This window comes from Delphinapterus leucas, chromosome 14, assembly GCF_059928025.1.
Source record: "Delphinapterus leucas isolate spDelLeu-1000000601 "Yukka" chromosome 14, BTC_Dleu_Yukka2, whole genome shotgun sequence".
Taxonomy (NCBI): domain Eukaryota; kingdom Metazoa; phylum Chordata; class Mammalia; order Artiodactyla; family Monodontidae; genus Delphinapterus; species Delphinapterus leucas.
The window spans coordinates 30,661,716-30,684,698 of NC_143142.1; the positions used below are offsets into that span (position 1 = coordinate 30,661,716).

The 22,983-nt window shown below is 47.8% G+C and overlaps 1 protein-coding gene across 1 annotated transcript in view; it reads right to left on the reverse strand.

The window, feature by feature from the left end:
* Nucleotides 1-1,470: 1,470 nt before the first annotated feature.
* The window catches only part of PTPRM (protein tyrosine phosphatase receptor type M), a 750,850-nt gene continuing 729,337 nt past the window's right edge, over nucleotides 1,471-22,983 (reverse strand). Inside the window, exons 29-32 of the mRNA XM_089894939.1 lie at nucleotides 22,407-22,532; nucleotides 18,059-18,222; nucleotides 11,892-12,027; nucleotides 1,471-2,554 (exon numbers count right to left, since the gene is read on the reverse strand). Of these exons, the coding sequence (XP_089751065.1) occupies nucleotides 2,501-2,554; nucleotides 11,892-12,027; nucleotides 18,059-18,222; nucleotides 22,407-22,532 (480 nt within the window). The 3' untranslated portion in view covers nucleotides 1,471-2,500. The remainder of the gene's footprint in view (nucleotides 2,555-11,891; nucleotides 12,028-18,058; nucleotides 18,223-22,406; nucleotides 22,533-22,983) is intronic.

Here is a 22,983-nt window from a genome sequence, read left to right on the forward strand (position 1 = left end):
ACGACCGTGTCAGGAAGTCAGGGGGGCTTTCACACCTGGCTTTCACAGCCATCACAGGAGACAACAGTGAGGGGAACCCTGGGCACAGAGAGAAGACAGAGAAGGAACACATAGCCGAGAGGTCGGCCTCTTTTGTTTGCAAAGGGCAGAGACCTTTGCTGTGTCTGGAAGGTGACGGGAATCCTGACCTGCAGGAAGGCCTCATGGGAGATGAGAAACAGCCACCAGATGTTCCTGCTCTCCTATCACTATTTCTGCTAAGAGCTGAAACCGAGGGAAAGGAAGGTAAAAATCCTAGAGATTCACAAGTCTGGAGGAAACCATTGCTCCCACGTGAGATGGGGTTTGATCACGTAGGGGTGGATGTGAGCCGCGTCTGCACACTCAGGCTCAGGTGGCTTCAGGCCCTGCTGAACCGGCTTTTTCTTTCACCTGAGGAGTGAAGACCACCGTGACTTTGTCCAAGAGGACCGAGGGTGCCACTTCCCTCACAGCCCTGCCTGTACACAAAGTGTGCGGCCGGCTACAGGCATCCGTCCCCATTCCTGTACCCCGGAGAGTTAGACAGCAAGCGCTTTTTATCTTTTAGGAGCTCGTCCAAGAGAGTGGGGTGGGGATGCTGAGAGGCCACTGTCCACGGCGACCTGGGCAGTGAGGGGCTTGGTCTAGACTCACTGGGCTGCGGCCAGCTCCTCCCGAGTGCGTGGATCGTGTAGTCAGAGTGCAGCAGAGCAGGGAAGGCCTTGGATGCAGGGTCAGCCTCGGTCCCCTTGATGGACAACCTTTGATCTTGTCGTTCTTAGTCACTGAGATCCCCAGAGTGGGCAGGAAGCCCCCCATTTTCCAGAGTGGGTGATGGGCTGTCTCCTGTCTCAGGACGAGGGGCACTTCCTATCCCGAGTGTCATAAGAAGGATGTGGTGCTGGGGCCACTGCCCCTACCTCCCCCCAGGCCCTGGAGGCACCTGGCACTGACGAGCCTGGGTGACATTGGACAAGTTATTTAATCTTTTGTCTCCAGCTGTCCGATGGCTCCATACTGTCCCCGATCACACTGTTGGGTTGGGGAGTAGATCTGCTGCCACTTGGGAAAACGCCTGCACAGTTTCCAGCACAGAATAGAATGGGCGTTCGCCAAAGGTCCGTCCCCACCATCTACTGGCCATCACTTCACACAGCCTGGCGCTCAGTTTAAACTCAGTGTTCGTCCTCGGCCCGGCTTCCTCCTTCTTCACAGGCCAGGAAAGCCCTCGGGCTGTGGTCTTTCCATCCTACAGGAAACGTCTTGTCCAGCTTGGTGTCCTGCTCAAATGCACCCTGATTGTGGGACCCTCTAAAGAGCGTTCTCTCAGCAAGTTTCAGGTTTGAATGAGGCTTGGAGAGGACAGACATGACCCCCAGGCCACTGAGATCAAACAGAGAAAGGCAGAGGCTGCTCCTGGTCAGAAAGTCGCCGCCCTGGTGTCTGGCCCAGAGCTCCCTGTAACGGCCTGCCCGCCGGTCAGAGTTCACTGGCTCTGGCTTCTGGGCTTGTGCACCCAGGGAGGCTCCCAGGATGGGCCTCGATCTCTCACTGACAAAAGTTCTCTCTCCAGAGTCCCAACTCTACCTGCTCCAGGCCAGCAGACCCGGGCACGATCTCTCTGCCAGAGGCCCAGAGTGACCGGAGCTGCCCCTGCCGGGGCGCCAGGACAGTAGGCAGACACGACACTGGTCACGGGTCTTTATTTATTGAGTTGAGAATTCACACGAGGTAGCATCATACAATAGTAAGTCATTTCCAGGGCTGGATAAAAATGATTGTCACTCACCGTGCTTCACGAAAATTTCTTTTAATGAATAAATAATTTGATGAAATCAAAAATATTTACAATATAAACACATGGCAAAGCTTCAGGTCTGTGAATCTGATCATCGACCTCCGCCTTTCTGAACTGAACGCCTCCCAAGCTTTTCCCTTGGGAACAATACAAATCTGATAGAAACAACAGCTCATACATCTCTTTGTTCATTATATGTTTATCTGTTAGTCTTGGAAAGCTACATATATTATGCGACATGTTAAAATACAAATTTTAACTAAAATAATATATTATCATAATGCCAGGTAGCATTCTCCACAGAACAAAAATGTACACTCAGTTGTAACAATAACAAAGGTTCACGGGCCACAAAATAATACCCCAAAGGTACAAATTCCTTCATAAGAATATAATTGTGCTCTTCATTTTACCAGCTGTCCATGCTGCTCTACGGAGCTGGTGCCTAGGAGGACAGGGTTGGACCACTGGATGCTGAGGGTAGTTTTCCGTCAGGCAGCAGCAGTATTGGGAATCGGGCAGGGCAAGCAGTTTTATAAACACTTTCTTGGGCTCTTCAAAAGAGCCAATTAGGCAAAGCAAAATAAGCATATCGAGAAGTCTTCATCTCATCGGCACAAACACCATGGCACGTCCTGGCTTTGCAGGATGAAAGGTTTGTGTGCAGGGCTGTGTACGCCGTCAGCCAGCATTCAAGTATTCTAGGGCTACCTCATAGCAGAACTTGTACTGATCCTGGAACACAGAAGGGACAAAATGTCAGCGTGGCCATAGCGGGATGCAGTTTCTCTGAAAGCAATGATGCCAGATTAGGGTTTTAATTGGAAGCAATCAAACTGAGAACGATGTGAATCAGAAGCGAACTGGGAAGTCATGGTCCTGAACCAGACACATATTCGTCGTTTGTAGATGTTTCCCACAAGGCCGATGAAAGAGGTATTTTGATATCTATGCTCATTAGAATTCCTGGAAAGTTCTAGACAACTGCAACACATATCTCTGTTTGTCCACACGTATGTGTTCACCTGTTACGTCAACATCCTGAGTACAAATTATTGGAAAGCCAAGAGGTGGAAGGAAAGATAATGAGGGCTGGGGACATGCCTTCATGATTTGCTCAGCAAATAAACGTGGCTTCACTCCTGGACCGGCTTTACCTCTGACTGTCAGTCAGCAGGATTTCCTCCGTTTTATGAGAGTTTATTAAGCACCTGTTAAGTACCAAGTGTCTTGACCTGGTCCCTGACTCTGAGAAGTCCATGTCCAACAAGGAGGATGAGATGGACACCCAATGGCACTCACAAGGCAGAGCTGAGCAGGGCCCACGAATGCTCCCCAACGTGGGTGCAGTGGAGGAGGGAGCTGAGCTTCTTAAGGAAGATGTGCAGGGGGTGGCAGGTAATGGGGGAGCCTGAGGATGAGCACGTGAGCAGGGGGGCGGTGGTTATGTGTCCTGGTTTGCCCGGGACAGTCCCAACTGATGCCTGTTGTCCTGGTGTCATCGTGACTTGTAGGCCCTTTCACTCTCAAGAGTATCCCAGTTTGAATGATAAAGTACGTGGTCCTCCTAGCAAGCATCCCAGGTGGAGGCGACAGGATAAGGAAAGGCACAGAGTGGGGACGTCTGATGCCCTCTGGGAGCCACATACCAGTTCTTAATCGGGCAGTGAGCTCATCTCTCTTGAGCACAGAATTCTCAGATCCTGGACCATGGCCTGAGCAAGCCCCGTGTGAGGTCCTGGCCCAGGTGGGGTTTCAGGTGGGAGGGGAGGGCCTTCGGCACCTGTGTTTATGCCGTGAGCTGACCGATGCTCACCTGGGTGTGGCCTCTGAACCGAGCAGAGGGACACGGGGGTTGAGGACGCCTCCATCTGCCCCCTGGCAGCAGCCCAGTCACTCAGCAACTGGCAGGCCCCCCTCCCCCTCAGTCGGAGGGAGGCTTTCACCAGCCGTGTGGTCAGGACCACTGTCTCACATCCAATATGATGGCCACGACCAAGGAAATGCACCTCTTACTTTGGGGTTTGCCAGATTAATTAAAAAAAGGAATTTCCTTTTTTTTTGATATGGGCCTAATTAGTCATCGCAATTTTCTTTCTCCACCTACATTTTGTTCTCTAAATGCCCCTCTAAACCAACCTATTTATTTGAAGACAAGGGCCATGGTCTCTCCCTCCGTGGATAATACACCATCCTTAGCAAAGAGCCTGGCACACAGCTAGGGGTCAAACATTGGTTGTGTATGTAAATGGTGACCAAAAAAATGGGTTTAGCAGCTTTTGAGTCAACCCATTTAACATTTAAGGCTAGAGACTGGGGAATTCAAGATATAGCCTCAGCCCTCAGGATCCTACAATCTAGAGGCGAAGACAAAGTAAACAGGTCATTCAACACATCGAAGGCGCCATGAAACTGAACATCAATGTCATTAACACCCGCCAGCCTAAAATACAAAAGACAGACAAAATCAAGTGCTGGTGAGGTTGTGGAGAAACTGGAACCCTCCTACACTGCTGGTAGGACTGTAACATGGTGCAGCCCCATTGGACGACCATCTGGTGGTCCCTCCGAAGGGTCACCCTATGACCCAGTGATTTCGCTCCTAGGAGCACACCTAAGGGCACTAAAAATATGTGACACTAAAACTTTCTGATTCACATTCCAGGATTTATTATTTCAGGGTTTGATACTTTCATTTTCAGAATATCTAAAAGAGATCATTTGAATTTCAAAATTCTTATGCTGTCAGCTCACTGGCTGACGCTGGCTATGGAGTACTCCAATCACTTCTCTGTTTTTGTGAATCACACAGACAATTCTTTTTCTTTTTTTCATGGAAAACTAAGAGATCAATCCCTTCTTGCAATTAGTTTCAGCGCCGACGATGAACCATGCTCTTAACACAGAAAAATGCACTTAGAGGGCCATGTGGCTGCCGGTCTCAGGTCACAACGCAGGTGAGGAAACCAGGAAACCAGGGTTGAATCCCTCGGGTTCATCCTGAGGGATGGCTGTGGTAGGGGCGTCACTGAAAGTACCTGGTCATAGGCATGACTATGGTTTTCAAAATGAATTCTTTCTCTCATTTTATCCCTCCTAAGCAAGCTGCCAGCCCCCATAGACTCTGTGATGACTGGTTTCTGAACCAGAAAAATAAGGGGAACGAGCAGAAAGGCCATGAATTGCTGCGTCTCCTCCCCCAAGCACCTCGAGAAATGCCTGAAATCTTCCCACACTGCAAACGGATTACACTTGATCACCAGGTATAGGCCCGTCTTTGGTGGTTTCCTCTCTCAGGTTCCTTGCTTTTGAACAGTATAATTAAGCCCCACAAGCTAGCTCTGTGCTTCAGGGAAAAAAGAACTTTTATGCCTTGGTCCCAGAATCTCCCGATTTGGGTGACATTATCTTTGTGCTGGACTGTAACCAGGGCAACAAGCTACTCCTCTCGAAGACCCCTGACCTCACCTTCACTCCAGACCCACCTCTTATTTCCACAAAAGGGGAGAAAGTGAAGTTTGAAAGGGCACCCAAAGTGAGGTCACGCTTTAAAGGTCCCTGCTCTCGGAGGGGCGGCACGAGGCCACGGTGTCAGTGGGCGGCTGCAGAGGGCTCCCCTGAAGGGCTGGACGGTGCCTTTGTCAGCACGGCAGCCTGTGTCTGCAGAATGGGGCCCTACGGTCAGTCTGTCGCTTCAAACACCCCACGTCGCCTAAGAAGATTCAAAGAGAAGAGTCTGCATGGCTCACCTGGGGCAAAGTTTCCCTCCCATGCGCACCTGCTTTTTGAAACTAGCACCAGCTTCAGTTTCGGCTGGATCCTTGCTGACAAATCCTTCAGTCTGGAAAAAAATTCTTCTGACTGACGCGCCTGTCAGGAGGGGAAGTGGTCCCCTTGTGCCAATAATCCTGGGTAGGACCGTTTGGTTCAACGTTCCCAGTGGGTCACACTGAGTGACCAACCATTGTGCCCAGGAGACACCTGGGAGGCAGCTGCCCATCTCTGACGATGGGTGGGTGGGTCATTACCCTCATTATAGCTCTGAAAGAGTCTGAAGCACCTCCTCCCTCAAAGCCCATGAACAGTCCATGCAGCTGCTTCCCTATGCAGACCTGTTAGCCTGTAGCCGCCGCCTTCTGGGTCCCAGGGAGCAACTCAGGGTGACACGGGTCCAGGTACAGAGAAGAAAAGTCTGCTCGCCCAGAAAATGTTTACTGGGCCCTCCTTGGAGCCAGGAGCTCAGCTGGGGCTGGGGGGCAGGGGTGGGCTCTGCCTCTGGGGGATCAGAGTCTGGCGTGGGCGGGGGCACAGGGCATTCACACAGACTCCTCAGGAGCAGGGAGTGTGACCGCAGGTCAGTGGGCTCAGGGCTGCGAGCCTGGGGGGATGCGTGGCAGGGCCTGGCCCCGGGGGACGTGGATGCCACCAGTGTCCCAGAGACGGGCCACATGGCCGGTGGGGGCACAGCTCAGGGACGTGAGTGAGCCTCTCTGACACCCCCCCCGAGGCCTACATCCTCTGCTGCAACACCCACACCCACACACACATGCACACCCGCCCACACGTGCACACCTACACACACCCACACCCACCACACAAACCTATACACACAGCCCCACATACACAGCCAGACACAGGCACACACACCCACACATGCACACCTACACCCACACACACCTACACCCACATGCACACCCTCCACACGTGCACACCTACACACACCCACACCCACCACACAAACCTATACACACAGCCCCACATACACAGCCAGACACAGGCACACACACCCACACATGCACACCTACACACGCACCCACACACACCTACACACATGCACACCCGCCCACACGTGCACACCTACACACACCCACACCCACACAAACCTATACACACAGCCCCACATACACAGCCAGACACAGGCACACACACCCACACATGCACACCTACACACACACACATGCACACCTACACACACACGCACACCTGCCCACACACGCACACACCCACACACACCTATACACCACACCTACGCCCACACGCCCCGGCTTTCACATAGCCCATCAGTTTCCCGTGAGTTCTCAGGCAGAGGCTTAGGGGGCAGTTTACACACGTGAGTGGGAGAGTCAGTGTGCTGTCCACGCTGGGGAGGCTGCAGGGCGGGGGTAAGGCCCTCTGTAGGAGTGCCGGGCCAGCATGTTATTTCAGTGCAGGGAAGAGGGAAGGGGCCTGGTCTGGGTGGTCACTTGCCCGTCATGGGAGGTCCTGGCAGAGGTCTGAGTGGGAGCAAGAGGGATGGAGAGGAAGCTGCCCAGCCTCGCCCTGCAGCCCACGTGGCAGGTCAGGGACAGCCTCCGTATCCTCCTGAGCCGTGTTTCTTGCCCTGCAGCACATCACGTGGGCTCCGACTGCCCTAATCTTCTGGGCCGTGGCCTGGCATCTGTGTTTGCGAGGTGCCCCAGGTGATCTCACGTGCAGACGGGCCAAGGGCCTTTCTAAACTAGCTACTAGGTTCCTTAACCTCGGCTGCACATTAGGGCCACCTGGGGCGCTGGTACCACCGCTGCTGAAAAGCCAGGCCCACGTCAACTGGATCAGAGTCTCGGGGATGGGCCCAGGGCTCAGAACTTTTTAAAGCTCCCATTAAAGAAAAGTCAATTTCATAGAGACAGAGACTAGAATTGTGGCTGCCGGGGGAGGGACAAGTGGGGTGATGCTGGTGAGGGAACAGATTTTCAGTTGTAAGAGCAGTAAGTTCTGCGGCTCTAATGTGCAGCACGGCGACTAGAGTTAATGATGTGAAATCGTACCCTTGAAAGTTGCTGACCGTCGATCGTAAGGGTTCTGACCACACACACAGTCAGCTGTGTTGACTCTGTGAGGCCACAGATGGGCTGATTATCGTGATCTTGGTAACCACTCTATAATGCGTACGTATGTCACATCAGCACGTTGGCCAAAGCTCCCACCACCTCCCAGGGGATAATATGTTTCTCTAGGCAAGATCTGTCCCCTAAAGGCTGTTTCTCGGTTAAAAAGGAGCCCTGGGAACTTCAAAAGCCAAATGTGGAAGCAAAGGTGGGAGAGGACTGTTAGTTGAAGCAGCAGGTTTTCCAGCAACTGTACTAGATTCATAGGAGCTCAGAGCGGACGACCCCATCCGCCTCTGACCAGGCCAATAGCGCCAACCTCACTCAGGCTGTACCGTCGCGGCCTGCCCCACCCCCTGGAACCCAGGCCTTTGATGGCAGCTGGAGCCTGGCTGAAGAGGTGGATAACCGAGAAGCTGGCCTGAAAGAGGGGTCAGGAAACAAACCCAGCGGCCCCTGCTGCATCAAAACATCTAGTCTTGTGTTAAAATGATTTTGCTTCCTGGCAGTCCACTGGCTTTCCCCTGGAGCCTCCACACCTAAACATTTGAAGAAATAAATCCATAGGGCCTTCTGGCTCTCCCTGGAGAGTGCCATGCTTCAAAACACATAGGGAAGTTCCTAACTCAGAAGCAATTTGGAAAAATAGTGAGCTGCAAGGGGAGACGAAGATGGGCACACCGACCGCCGCAGAACATTCATCTGGCCCTGGCAGGGAGGGCGTGGCAGCAAATTTTGGTGTCTGAATGGAAAGGGCCCCCAATGAGCAGACCCAGGCGCACCTGGTGGGGCTCCCCACGCCCACCCTGGGGTGCGCTCCAGGGCATCCTGGCTCCCACTTCATTCTGCGCAGAGGCAGCTAGGAGGTACCTTTTCAGCTGCTGGTACAACATTTTGTGCTTAGGAGAAACACAGGTCTTGGATGGCCTTTTATGCCCAATAAAATTATACCAGATTTTATCTCCTTGACTTGAATTAATTAATTCTCTCAGCCAACACACAAATGTACGAGTACCAAACTAAACAGAAATTGTACTTACAGGCAAAAACAAACAAGCCAACGACAAGAGCCCTGATTCAACTCAAGAAGCTTCAAACCCACTGAAAAGCGCATCGTGACATTTTTTCTCTGGTCACCAGATATTATCCATTATCCCGCCAGCAGGCACTGTGACAAGTTTATCAGACATTTTTCTCAGGAAATTGCAGGACTCTCCTACATTTCTCAGCCACTGAGTTGACCCTAAAACTGGTGCTGACCCTCGGGGTTTGGGGCATCCAAGGATCCTATTTCTCTATCAGAATCACACATAACTACGGAAACGCCCTGGCTATTATAGGTAAGTGGGCTGAGATCAGAAGCTTCCTTCATGTAAAATCACCCTTGTCCTGTAGTCTGCACCGTGGATTTGGGAAAAGCCACGTTGTTCCTGCCCATAAAAATTGGTGAGTGATGGCAAATCAAAACTACAATGAGATATCATCTCACACCTGTCAGAATGGCCATCATCAAAAAATCTAGAAACAATAAATGCTGGAGAGGGTGTGGAGAAAAGGGAACACTCTTGCACTGCTGGTGGGAATGTGAACTGGTACAGCCACTGTGGAGAACAGTATGGAGGTTCCTTAAAAAACAAAAAATAGAACTACCATATGACCCAGCAATCTCACTACTGGGCATATACCCCGAGAAAACCATAATTCAGAAAGAGTCATGTACCAAAATGTTCATTGCAGCTCTATTTACAATAGCCCGGAGATGGAAACAACCTAAGTGTCCATCATCGGATGAATGGATAAAGAAGATGTGGCACATATATACAATGGAATATTACTCAGCCATAAAAAGAAACGAAATTGAGCTATTTGTAATGAGGTGGATAGACCTAGAGTCTGTCACACAGAGTGAAGTAAGTCAGAAAGAGAAAGACAAATACCATATGCTAACACATATATATGGAATTTAAGAAAAAAAAATGTCATGAAGAACCTAGGGGTAAGACAGGAATAAAGACACAGACCTACTAGAGAATGGACTTAAGGATATGGGGAGGGGGAAGGGTGAGCTGTGACAAAGCGAGAGAGAGGCATGGACATATATACACTACCAAACGTAAGGTAGATAGCTAGTGGGAAGCAGCCGCATAGCACAGGGAGATCAACTTGGTGCTTTGTGACCGCCTGGAGGGGTGGGATAGGGAGGGTGGGAGGGAGGGAGACGCAAGAGGGAAGAGATATGGGAACATATGTATATGTATAACTGATTAACTTTGTTATAAAGCAGAAACTAACAAACCATTGTAAAGCAATTATACTCCAATAAAGATGTAAAAAAAAAAAAAAATTGGTGAGTGATGGAAGCTGTAGCCAGAGCCACTGGGGGAAAGGCCTGGAAGGGTCTGCTTCTAATGACCTGCTTAGTTCAGGCTACAGTGAGAGGGAATTAAAATTAAAAAAAAAAATCAAGGTCAGCTTTTTTCAAGTACCAACTGAAGTTTGGAAGCAACACACCCGTCCCTGAATCAGGGCGTTAAATACCGAACGACATCACAGTCAGAATATTTTCATTATGCATTTGTTTCCATCCTCTGTCAATCTGCTTATCTGTTCTAAACTCAGGCCGCCTCTAACTGCCCGACTGGCCTTTTCTCAACTGCCCTAAGCCCAGAAGATGGAGAATTCCATGGTGGGGAAACTCTTTAAAATTCGGGATGGGGGTGGTCCCGGGGAGTGAGAGAGTTCTCTGACTAGTGAAGTCCGGGCATGGAATGTGAGGGTCTGCCTCCTGGCCCATCCTCGTGACATCTGGGCCGTGGGAAAGGCACTTACGAGCACCGTGTGTATACATGCTGCACTCCGGTGGCCCCCTCGCCCTCACCCAGCACTCGTTTTCAGGGACCAGGCCACACCGTGCCCCGTAGACCCCCCCACTCTCAGGGACCAGGTCTTTCTCACCTGGGCAGCTTCCAAAACACTATCACACATATCATCATTTGGGATGATCTCAACAAACCAACACTATCCCTAATTTACATGACTCAGGCTCAGGAAAGTAGAGCGACGTGCCCAAGGCGACTTCAATAGCCAAGGTACTTTGTCTGAGGTTACTTCACTCCAATGAGCAGAGCTGAGACTAGAGGGTGGGTTTGCAGGGGCGTCCCCAGGGCAGGGCAGGGAAGGGAGCTGCCACGTGGGGGGCAAGATCCTTTTCTCACAGAAACCAACATGGTAATTGCTGATGGTTTGAGAGTCTGCACCTGGCCAAACAGGTGCCTGTTTACAAATTCCCTGGGCAGCACGGTGCTCCTGGGGGCGGGAGCAGCTCGTTGGGCGCGAGGCACGTCAGTGGGGGAAGCAGGGCTTTTGCCAAGCAGGGCTCGGATGTGGCCATCACAGGCAGGGGCCATGGCTGCTGCTTCAGCCTCAGCTTGAATCTCAACTCCCTCTTTAGTCCCTTTATTACATTTACAATTTCAACCCCCTGCGGCAGTGCTGCGCACCCAGGATGCAGGCTTTCCAAGCTCATCGGTGACCCTGTCGCCCCCGCCCCCGCCCATTCTCCCCACCTTGGGGTCGGTCTGTTTCCTCCCGATCCTTCCTGCACTGACAGAGAAGTACAAAAACCTCATCGAAAAGCTTCCTCCTTTAAGCTATCCTCCTATTTGAGTCTCAGTGGTTGGTATCTCAACAGCTCCGCACAAAAAAGAGATTTCATGAAATACTCTAAGTAAATAATTCCACATCGTCCTTTGTTTCTCCACCTCTTTCATCCTTTCCTCAGATATGGCCACCGTAATTAAATGCAATCGTCTGGATGTCAAACTCCAATTCCCAGCTTTGATAAATATTAGGTGATTAAGCTATTTATAAAATATGTAATTTGAAAATCTGGCATTTCATGTGCTATGATTATTTCTTCTCTGTGAAGATGAAGTGCTCAGCCACGTGGAAGGCACTGCGGAGAACGGCAATTAATCAGGATGTTCGCTTGTGAGTTTCAACTATTTCCATGTGTCAAATGTGCTGAGCTGAGTCTCCTTGTGAAAAGGCAGAGGAAGGGAGAACGAGGGAGAAAAACCTGCACGAGTGAAGTGATTGCACTGTGAACACGAGTCTCTCCCTCCCAGGGGTCAGCCTGAGCGAGGGGCCGGGTGTCTCACGCTAACTGGGAAAGGGTCCCCCGAGTGGGATGGACGGGGTCCTACCAGCAGGTCCACCATGTTGGGCTTGTTGTTCCTCAGCGTCTTCACGGCGTGGAAGACGTCCACCGTCCTCTGGTGCCGGAGCATCTCACAGACAATGCTGATGGCGCAGAAGGTCCCGCTGCGGCCTCCCCCGTTCCTGTGGGAAGAGGAGGAGAGGCCGGTGGTGGGCCTGGGTCGCTCTCGTACCGCACGGCTCCCACCACCTGTGTGCACCTGCTGCCTAAGCCCTCCCGGCTGGGACTCTCCACCTGGGCCCATCCCTCTACTGATGCAAATGGGGCCCAGGGGTCACCTGACTGGAGGTGATGCGAAACTGGCACATCCTGCTCTCCCAGTTCGTCTCTGCCCTGATGATGTAACTTGATATGGCAATTTACCCGTTTTTATGGAAAGGGACCACCCAGGAAAATTCTCAATAAACGAACAACTCGTGTAGCATGTGCAGGAAAACTGTGATGGGTGTGGGTTATGCTCAAAGATGGATTCGGCCTTAAACAATCCATTAGCATGTCATGATTTATCTCTAAAACATAAGGGCTCTTTTTAAATAAACTTTTTATTCTGGATTAATTTTAGATGTACAGAATCACTGCAAAAATAGCACAGAGAGTTCCTTGCCTGCCCACCTTCCCCGATGTAAAAATGTCACATAACCATAGCAGATGGTCAAAACCAGGAAGTTAATGCTGGTATAACACTATTAACTAAACTACAGACCTTAGTCAAGTGTCACCACTTTTTCTGGTCCAGGATCCAGTCCAGGACCCACCTTGCATTTAGGTGTCACACCTCCTTAGTCTCTTCCACGTGATCAGTCCTCCATCTTCCCTTGTCTTTCTTGACCTTGACACTTTCAAAGAGGACTGGTCAGTTATTTTGTAGAGTATGGAAAATAGAGTGAGATGTAGAAAACAGCCATGGTCCCCTTCCACGATTTGAGAAGTCATCACAAAATACAAATTGTAGAAAGTCCTTCATTTGAGTTCGTCTGATGCCTTCTCATCACTGGAAATGAGGTTATGCACTTTGGCAAGAAAGCCACAGAAGGGCTGTTACCTCCTTTGAAGGTTCATGGTGTTGAACTGTCTTATTGCTCGTGATGTCGACCTTGGTCACTTTTTTTTTTTGCCTTTTCTACTATATTCTTTTTTTTAAATTTATTTTATTGAAGTATAGCTGATTTACAATGTTGTATTCTACTATATTCTTTTTAAAATATCTTTATCGGAGTATAATTGCTTTACAATGGTGTGTTAGTTTCTGCTGTGTAACAAAGTGAATCAGCTATACATATACATACATCCCTATGTCCCCTCCCTCATGAGCCTCCCTCCGACCCTGCCTATCCCACCCCTGGTCGCTTATTAAGACGGTGGGTGTCTGGCAGATTTTTTCACTGTGTAGTTATGTAAATTACCATCATAACTTCTCATAACTTCTCTTTGTAGTTAGTAAGTATCTTGGGAAAGATACTTTGGGATTATGCAAATATCTTGTTTCTCCTCAAAGTTTCACCGGCTGATTTTAGTGTCCATTGGTAGATCCCATCTGCAACAAGTCACAGTGGTATCTGCCTGACTGGTTTTCACTTCCCTCTCTCCTTCTACATTCTACTCTAAAGAGAGAGCTGTCTCTCAGCCACCATTTGAAAATTTATTTGCTTATTTATTTCTATTTTATTATTTATTTGTCACTTTAGACTTATACATATTAATTTCACTTCTATGAGCTAAAATAGTATCCATATTTATTTTGTTGCTGAAATTGTTCCGGTTTGGGCCAGTAGGAGCTCCATCAGGCTGGTTCCTCCATCTCTTTTCAAGCACTTCCTTACTTTCTAGAACCACAAGATGTTCTACGCTCATCCTGTATCTCCTTCCCTGCACCAGCTCTGGAATCAACCTCTTTTCCAAGTAGATAAAGGATCCTTTTTTTAACAAACACAATATCATTATTATTACACCTAAAATAAACACTACAGTTTAATAGAATCAAATTTCTAGACACTGTACAAATTTCCAAGATTGTTTCAGACATTTTCTTACAGCTAACTTTTTCAAATCCTCATCCAAGCAAAGTCCACGTGTTGAATTTGGTTGACATGTCTTGCAAGTTTATTTTAATCTATAGGTTCCTCTTTGCTCTCTTCTTTTTCTCTCTTGGCAATTTATTTGTTGAGGAAATGGGGTCATTTTCCCCTGCAGGGAAAATGACAACCCACATTCTGGGTTGTTCTCATTCACTGTATCTCTGAGAAGCACTTAACACACCAATTTCTAATCCTATACTTCCTGTTTATTGGGAGTTAGCTCCAGAGCGTCATAAGAATTCAGGATTTTTTTTCTGGACAAGGATACTTTATAAATGAACTTTCATTGGGAAGCAGGCACAAGATAGCAACCTGTTCTGTGATTTTAAGATTGATCTCTGTGTTCCAATGCCAGCTTGATCATTCCATGATTAAGTTCCTAATCAATTTTTTAGATAAAGTATAACAAACCTATAATTAAGTCCACAAACGGTAAATGTAGATCTCTGTTAACTTCTACAAATGCATATGCCATGTAACCACCATTCAGATCAAGGTACAGACTGCTATCAGCCCCCTGAACCCCCCTCCTCCCAATATTCCTTCCTCATCAACACCATCAATACCCCAAGATAATCTTTGTTCTCACGTCTAGCATCATAAGTTTCTTTTGTCTGTTTTGGAATTTTGAATACGTGGAATCATACAGTATATACTCTCTTGAGTGGCTTATTTCACTTAATATTATCTGTGTGAGAATAACCCATATCGTATCAGTAGTTTGTTCTCTTACATTGCTGAGAACAATTCCATTGAATGGATATACTACTGTATAATTGTACTACTGTATAATTTCTTTATCTAGGAGCTGACAAATGTTTGGGATGTTTGCAGCTTTCCATATTATGAGTATACCTGCTATAAGCATGTTTCCTATTGCATATATGACTCATTTCTGTAGTCACAGACCTCGGAGGAGAAGAGCTCAGAGGATACATTTATATTTAGCTTTAGTAGATGCTGTTAACCAGCTCCAAAATGGTTGTACATATTTACTTCCTACCAGCAGCATTTGGGAGTCCAGTTTTTCCACAGCTTCCCAACACTTAGAATCATTTATTTGTTTATCGTTTAAATTTTAGCCATTCTGGTGAGCATGCAGGGGCATTCGATTTTAATGTATTTTAATGTGTATTTTCCTGAAAACTAATGATGCCTTTTCTATGCTTATTGGCTATCTGGCTATTCTTTTTTAAAAAATGCAGCTCTTATCAAGTGTTCTGCCCAAACAATTGGAGTGTCTATCCTTTTCCTATTGACTTGCAGTAGTTCTTAGGCATTCTGGCTATGAATCCTTTGTCAGATGTATGTAGCGCAAAGCTCTTTGTCTTGCCTTGTGTTTTCGCTCTCGCTGGGGTCTTTGGATGGACAGGAGTGCTCAGCTTTAATGAAATCCAATTTACCAATGTTCTCCTGTATGGATACTGTCCTGTGTAACACATCTCTGGTTACCCCATGGTCTTGAAGATTTTCTCTAGAAGCTTCATTGTTTTCCTTTTCATGTGTTGGTCTACAATCCACCTGGAGATGATTTCTGTGTTTAGCATGAGAAGAGACACCACTGCCCTGCAGTAGGTGTGTGCTGTGGACCTTGTTGTGAATCAGGAGACCCCGAGGTGTGGCTCCGTTCCTGGACTTTCTCTTCTGCTCCCTTAGTTTGTGTTCTCTCTTTGCACTGACGCCTCACTGCTTTTCCCCCATCGGCTTTTTACCTAACGTTTTCAGCAGCTATCGACGACCACTGTCTACTTCCATTACTTTCATCAAGGGTTGAAAGATGGTGATATCTTAATTCTCTCCATTCTGTCTGGTTTTACTAGCTGGAAGACATGTGTAAAGAAAAAGAATCCCGTTTGCCTAGTGCGAGCCATAATGCGGCTCAAGGAACCATCTAATAATTCACAGCCCTGGAGGGCGTCTCGGGCAGGGACGCTCTGCCCAATGCCAGTAGGTGGCGCTGCGGTTTGCCGAATACGAAAATCTCTCCTTAGAGATGGAAAGCAGGTTGCCTTTGGGGGTCAAAGCATCCCTTCCTGGCATGTTCCCACAACTAAAAAACCTTAGATTAAGATTTTTAAATCTCAACAACGATCAGCATCCTCAGCAGGCCTGGGTCTCATGCCCACCGTAATGCTGAGAGAGGACGAGGCAGCCCCACAGGAACAGCAGGGACTTTTGGTGGGGACGGTGTTTCCAAAGAAAAGTCCAGGGGGGTGGGGGCTGGGCCGGTCGGAGGGCAGAAGCAGCAGGTGCCCACCACGTCCACTGGAGTTAAAGAACAGCCCGCTGTCTTAGCCACCACGTGGGGTGGTGATGTAATGGTTTAGTTCGGGGTCGCAGCTGTGCCTTGGGAGAGTATGGCTATGAAGTGCAGTGATTCAAGGGGTCTTTGTGTCTTCCCCTCAGGCCTGTCCTGTACCTCAGCTCCCCTCTTGGGATGTAGCCCTTTGGGTTACGGCACTGGCCCTTGTTAGGAAGCTACTAGGAAGCGTGGCATTCCTAGTCCAGACGCTGGTGGAGTCCAGACGCAGAAATCGGTAACTGCAAACTATTTTTAGTATCTCCAAGAAACCTAACGGATCGAATACAAACTCTAACCAAAATGTCAGTTTTCCTTGCTGGGCTTGTATGAACTCACACAGGTGACCCTCTGATTATATTCTGATCAGAAGTTATATCTGGGCGTAGAGAAATAAAAACGGGGACGTGAGCTGTTAATCGATCCTTTTGGACATTTTCTCCGTGGAGATGTTTTTAATGAACTGGGTCCCTGAGAAGGAAGGCAAGGTTTTGGGGGTGGGGCCTCTGACGGAGGGCAGGGATGAGTCAGTTCATACGATTCTTTCCGAGGGCACAGCAGTTTCCTGCAGGACGAGACACTGCCACGTTCGGTGCCGAAAGGGGCTCCCAGGGAGGCTCCCAGACCCCGGGGTGGGGGTGGGGTTTGGGGTACGGGGGCTGCATTGCGGGAGATACAGCACTGAGTGGACGGTAACCCAGCCCTTTGCTTCGCCTGTTGATTTCACAAGGGTCGGTCTGCCCGGAGTAGAGCTTTATCTTCCTTTCAGTTCGGGAGAGATCTCACTGTGCGCTTCTAATGACACTCCACCGAAAAGAGACATCAGCTTAATACTTTCAGTTTCCACAAATTCTCTACCCATCTCCCCTGACTGCAGGGCTTTCTAATCGCTGGCTCCATTAAGCCAGCTCCAACTGGCTGATTAGCTGCTACCATCACCTACGAGAAAATGCAGGTGAAAGTGCTTTGAAAAGCACGGAGACTCGAGCCAGTGGCTCTCAACCTTGGGGGCACTCTGAAACAATCCAGGTCCTCGCACCCCCCGAGGTTTTGATTTAGGTGGTTTTGCTGTGGCCTGGGCGTAGTGTTTTTTTTTTTTTAAAGCTCCCCAAATGTGCAGCCAAGGTCGGAAACCATTATTCTGTAGCCAAGTTCTCCCGTTTTAGCACCTGCTAAAACTGCCATCCTGGAGACCAGTTTGGAGACACTGGCTGTAAGCACATCTTCCCAATATATATATATCCCCAGGCAAACAAAATGAGACAAAACAAAACTGTCTTAAAACCACAAAGAAGAAGGAGACGGTTCCTTTGAAACCTCTGACATGAAATCCAATAGAATTACCAACTAGTGAGCTGGTAAACCAGCTTTTCCATATCAGGGAGGGTGCCCGGATTGTGCCCTTTGCTGACATCCGTGATGTAAATACCCCCACCACCGATGATTTCAAGTTACCAACAGTTTAACAACCAGCTCAGAAAATTCCCCAAAGCTTAACAATGGGCTCTCAAGAGCTGGTAGGAGCTCACTGAACCCACCCAGGTATTGTTTTTCTGAGGTGGGGGGGTTGGCTCCCAACCACAAGGTCAGGGCTCATTTTATAGCAGCGACACCCCATCCAAATGTAAAACGTGCATGATCTTGTTTTCTGCAAAGCAAACCAAACACTTAATGAGCGGACTGGTGAGCTTTCACTCAGACCTGCTTATTTCTTCTCCATTTATATTGAATTGAGAGGCAGTGAAGCAGGGCGTCAGCCCAGGGGATCTGAGCACTTACAGGCAGTGCACAACCGTGCGGCCTTCCCCACCATTGTATTCCTCCTGCCACTTGTCCACCTGGCGGATGAGCTTCAAGAAGGAGCGCTTGGACACAGGCGTGTCCCTGTACATGGGCCAGCCCAGGAACTGGAACTGCTGCACCATCCGGTACCCGTCCTGGGGCTGCAGAGAGTCGGGCAACAAGCGGGGAGTGGAGAGAAAGCAGGCATTATTCCCGGGGCTGAACTCCAGCGGGTTGATCCCACCTACTCATCCTAGTGGGCACGAGGGAAGGAGGGGCCTGCCTGTAAATAACGAAGGAAACGTCTACTGGCCCAAAGAGTAACGAGTTTCAATCTGGAGCCATTATAAAAAACCATGTGATGCTAAAAACTCTCCAGAAAGTAGGCATACAGGGAACCTACCTCAACATAATAAAGGCCATATATGACAAACCCACATTCAACATCGTTCTCAATGGTGAAAAACTGAAACCATTTCCTCTAATATCAGGAACAAGACAAGGTTGCTCACTCTCACCACTATTATTCAACATAGTTTTGGAAGTTTTAGCCACAGCAATCAGAGAAGAAAAAAGTAATAAAAAGAATCCAAATCAGAAAAGAAGTAAAGCTGTCACTGTTTGCAGATGACATGATATTATACATAGAGCTTCCTAAAGATGCTACCAGAAAACTACTAGAGCTAATCAATGAATGTAGTAGAGTAGCAGGATACAAAATTAATGCACAGAAATCTCTTGCATTCCTATACACTAACAACGAAAAATCTGAAAAAGAAATTAAGGAAACACTCCCATTTACCATTGCAACAAAAAGAATAAAATACCTAGGAATAAACCTACCTAAGGAGACAAAAGACCTGAATGCAGAAAACTGTAAGACACTAATGAAAGAAATTAAAGATGATACCAACAGATGGAGAGATACCATGTTCTTGGATTGGAAGAATCAACATTGTGAAGATGACTATACTACCCAAAGCAATCTACAGATTCAATGAAATCCCTATCAAACTACCAATGGCATTTTTCACAGAACTAGAACAAAAAATTTCACAATTTGTATGGAAACACAAAAGACCCTGAATAGCCAAAGCAATCTTGAGAAAGAAAAATGGAGCTGGAGGAATCAGGCTCCCAGACTTCAGACTATACTACAAAGCTACAGTAATCCAGACAGTATGGTACTGGCACAAAAACAGAAATATAGATCAATGGAACAGGATAGAAAGCCCAGAGATAAACCCATGCACATATGGTCACCTTATCTTTGATAAAGGAAGCAAGAGTATACAATAGAGAAAAGACAGCCTCTACAATAAGTGGTGCTGGGAAAACTGGACAGATACATGTAAAAGAATGAAATTAGAACACTTCCTAACACTATACACAAAAATAAACTCAAAATGGATTAAAGACCTAAATGTAAGGCAAGACACTATAAAACTCTTAGAGGAAAACACAGGCAGAACACTCTATGACATAAATCACAGCAAGATCCTTTCTGACCCACCTCCTAGAGAAATGGAAAGAAAAACAAAAATAAACAAATGGGACCTAATGAAACTTCAAAGCTTTTGCACAGCAAAGGAAACCATAAACAAGACCAAAAGACAACCCTCAGAATGGGAGAAAATATTTGCAAATGAAGAAACTGACCAAGGATTAATCTCCAAAATATACAAGCAGCTCAATATCAAAAAACAAACAATGCAATCCAAAAATGGGCAGAAGACCTAAACAGACATTTCTCCAAGGAAGATATACAGATTGCCAACAAACACATGAAAAGATGCTCAATATCACTAATCATTAGAGAAATGCAAATCAAAACCACAATGAGGTATCACCTCACACCAGTCAGAATGGCCATCATCAAAAAATCTACAAACAATAAATGCTGGAGAGGGTGTGGAAAAAAGGGAACCCTCTTGCACTGTTGGTGGGGATGTAAATTGATAATCGAGTCACTATGGAGAACAGTATGGAGTTCCTTAAAAAACTAAAAATAGAACTACCATATGACCTAGCAATCCCACTACTGGGCATATACCCTGAGAAAACCATAATTTAAAAAGAGTCATGTCCCACAATGTTCATTGCAGCACTATTTACAACAGGCAGGACATGGAATCAACCTAAGTGTCCATTGACAGATGAATGGATAAAGAAGATGTGGCACATATATACAATGGAATATTACTCAGCCATAAAAAGAAACGAAATTGAGTTATTTGTAGTGAGGTGGATGGACCTAGAGTCTGTCATACAGAGTGAAGTAAGTCAGAAAGAGAAAAACAAAAACTGTATGCTAACACATATATATGGAATTTTAAAAAAAAACAACAAAAGGTTCTGATGAACCTAAGGGCAGGACAGGAATAAAGATGCAGACGTAGAGAATGGACTTGAGGACACAGGGAGGGGGAAGGGTAAGCTGGGACGAAGTGAGAGAGTAGCATTGACATATATACACTACCAAACGTAAAACAGATAGCTAGTGGGAAGCAGCTGCATAGCACAGGGAGATCAGCTCAGTGATTTGCGACCACCTAGAGGGGTGGGATAGGGAGGGTGGGAGGGAGACGCAAGAGGGAGGGGATATGGGGATATACATATAGCTGATTAACTTTGTTATACATCAGAAACTAACACAACGCTGAAAAGCAATTATACTCCAATGAAGGTGTTAAAAAAAAATCCATGTGTTTCCAATGACAGGCCAGACAAATAAAAGCAAGCAGAATGCTATTGCTTTGCAAAAGGGCCCCTGCACTCCGGTTGGGCCTTTGCTCACACAGTTTTGTGAAAAATGGCGCCAACCTGAGCACTGACCACAGTGGGCAGCAAGTGGTAAAAAGGCTTGACTTTAATTACAGGTAAATTAAAGGTAAAGGATAAGTTATGACCTGGCAATGTTTGTGATCTCAGGGAGACACAGATTACACCCTGTTTCCTGGGAGTAGAATATGGTTCTGCTTCTTGGTGTGACTCTTGCTAAGATATCAATAGTTAATTAATCTTTCATCATAATTAAATGGAATTGCAGGATTCAGGAAGTAACCTGGCCATGGCTAAACCTCTCGGGCTAAATCCTCTGCGGCTGTCGGGTAGCACCCGACACAGGGGATCTCACTCTCCCCTTCCCCTCCTGGCTGTTCTTCCCCCTTCACTGCTCTCTCCTCTCCGCCCTGGCCCCCTTCCTCCCAGACCTCTTGCTGATGGAGGCCCCATGCTCAGTTCTCTCTCGATAGTTTCATTCAGTCTCATGGCTTTAAATCTTCCATTAAGTCCTCAATCTGTGTCTCCAGTTCAGACCTCTCTCCTGAATTGCACCCTCACAGACTCGAGGGCCTATTGATATTCCCACATAGGCATCTAATAGTCATCTTGAATCCAGTATGTTCCCCCCCTGAACGGACCCTCTGTCCATGCGTTCCCCCACCCCTAACAATCCCGTTACCCGCACAGCCTTTCCTAACCTGGTTAATGTCTGCTCCATCTAGCTCTCAGGACCCAAATCCTGAGAACCACCTTGGCTCCCTGGGATCCAAACTATCGGCCAATCCCATCGGCTCTGCCGTCAAAATACATCAGTGTCTGCACCTCCCACCCCTCCCCCTGCTGCCACTCCGTCCTGCTTTGTCCCTTCTTGCCTGGATTATTATAAGAGCCTCCTGATGCGTCTCTCTTACTGTCTGTTCTCAACACAGAAGCCAGAGTGCGCCTTTTAAACGGCAGGTCATAGCTCATGACTCTTCTACTCAAAACCCTGTAACGGCTCCTTCTTTCCTTCACAGCAAAAGCCCCAGTCCTGGCAGTGGCCTGCAAGGTCCTACGTGATCTCTGTCCCCTCGACCCCTCGGACTTCGGCCCCAGCAGCTATTCCCACCCTCGCTTCCTGGGCTGCAGCTGCATCAGCCTCCTTACTGTTCCAGGAAGTCACCAACAAGGCCCCACCTCAGGGCCTTGCACTGACTGTCACTTCTGCCTGCAGAGCTGCCTGCACGAGAGCACATGGCTGGCCCTTCACTCCAGTCGGGCCTTTGCTCACCTGGCACATCTGCTCTCCCTCTGGTCCAGGCCCCGGCACCTTCTGCCTCCCCACTTTTTTTCCTACAGCACCCACTGCTTGCTAACAAATCTAGTAGGATATGCGTTGTCTTTATCCTCTCCTGTCTGTCTTCTCCCTTTAGAACATAAGCTCCATAAGGTCAGTGAGTTCACAAACTCCTTGAAGAGACTCCAAGCTCCCAGAACGGTGACTGACACAGACACTCTACCTATTCAATGAATGAGAAAATCATGAAACCACAACACCAGCCACGGTGGCTGCGGATCTTACTCGGGCTGCGTTGTAAATTCGGAATATCCTGCTGATGATGTCTTCTTCCAGGTCAGCAGAAACAAATTCCACCTGGATGGGGCCGTGTCTGTGGACTCCATTCTCTGGCCAGTACTGCGGACACAACTGAGTTCAGAACACAGAGACGCGACGTTAATAATAAAAATACATTTACTGCTCACAGTTTGGATGCGGTCACTACCGGCATCAGGACCAAACGCCCTCGATTCACTTCCTTTCCTTTCTTTTCTCTCTTTTCCTTCCAGCTAGTCGACTTCAGGACTTTCTTGTTGACTGAGCCCTTAAATCCACCTGTCCATCTAGTACTTTTTTCTCCATTTTCTCTGAAAGCATCTTTAAGCCATGAGGAATTCTGCTTCCCAAGGAGGTCATGTGGGTGCTATTGAACACATGCTGTAAGATCCCTTTTGCTGCTGAAAGGAACTCTTCTCAGGCCCTGGGGAGATGCCACAAGCTGCCACTATAAGACCTAAGACACTTGAGATGAAGACATACCTGTTAACACCCAAATCTCCAACCTCCCGTCTGGGCTTGCCTTGCAGTTTGTAGTCACTTT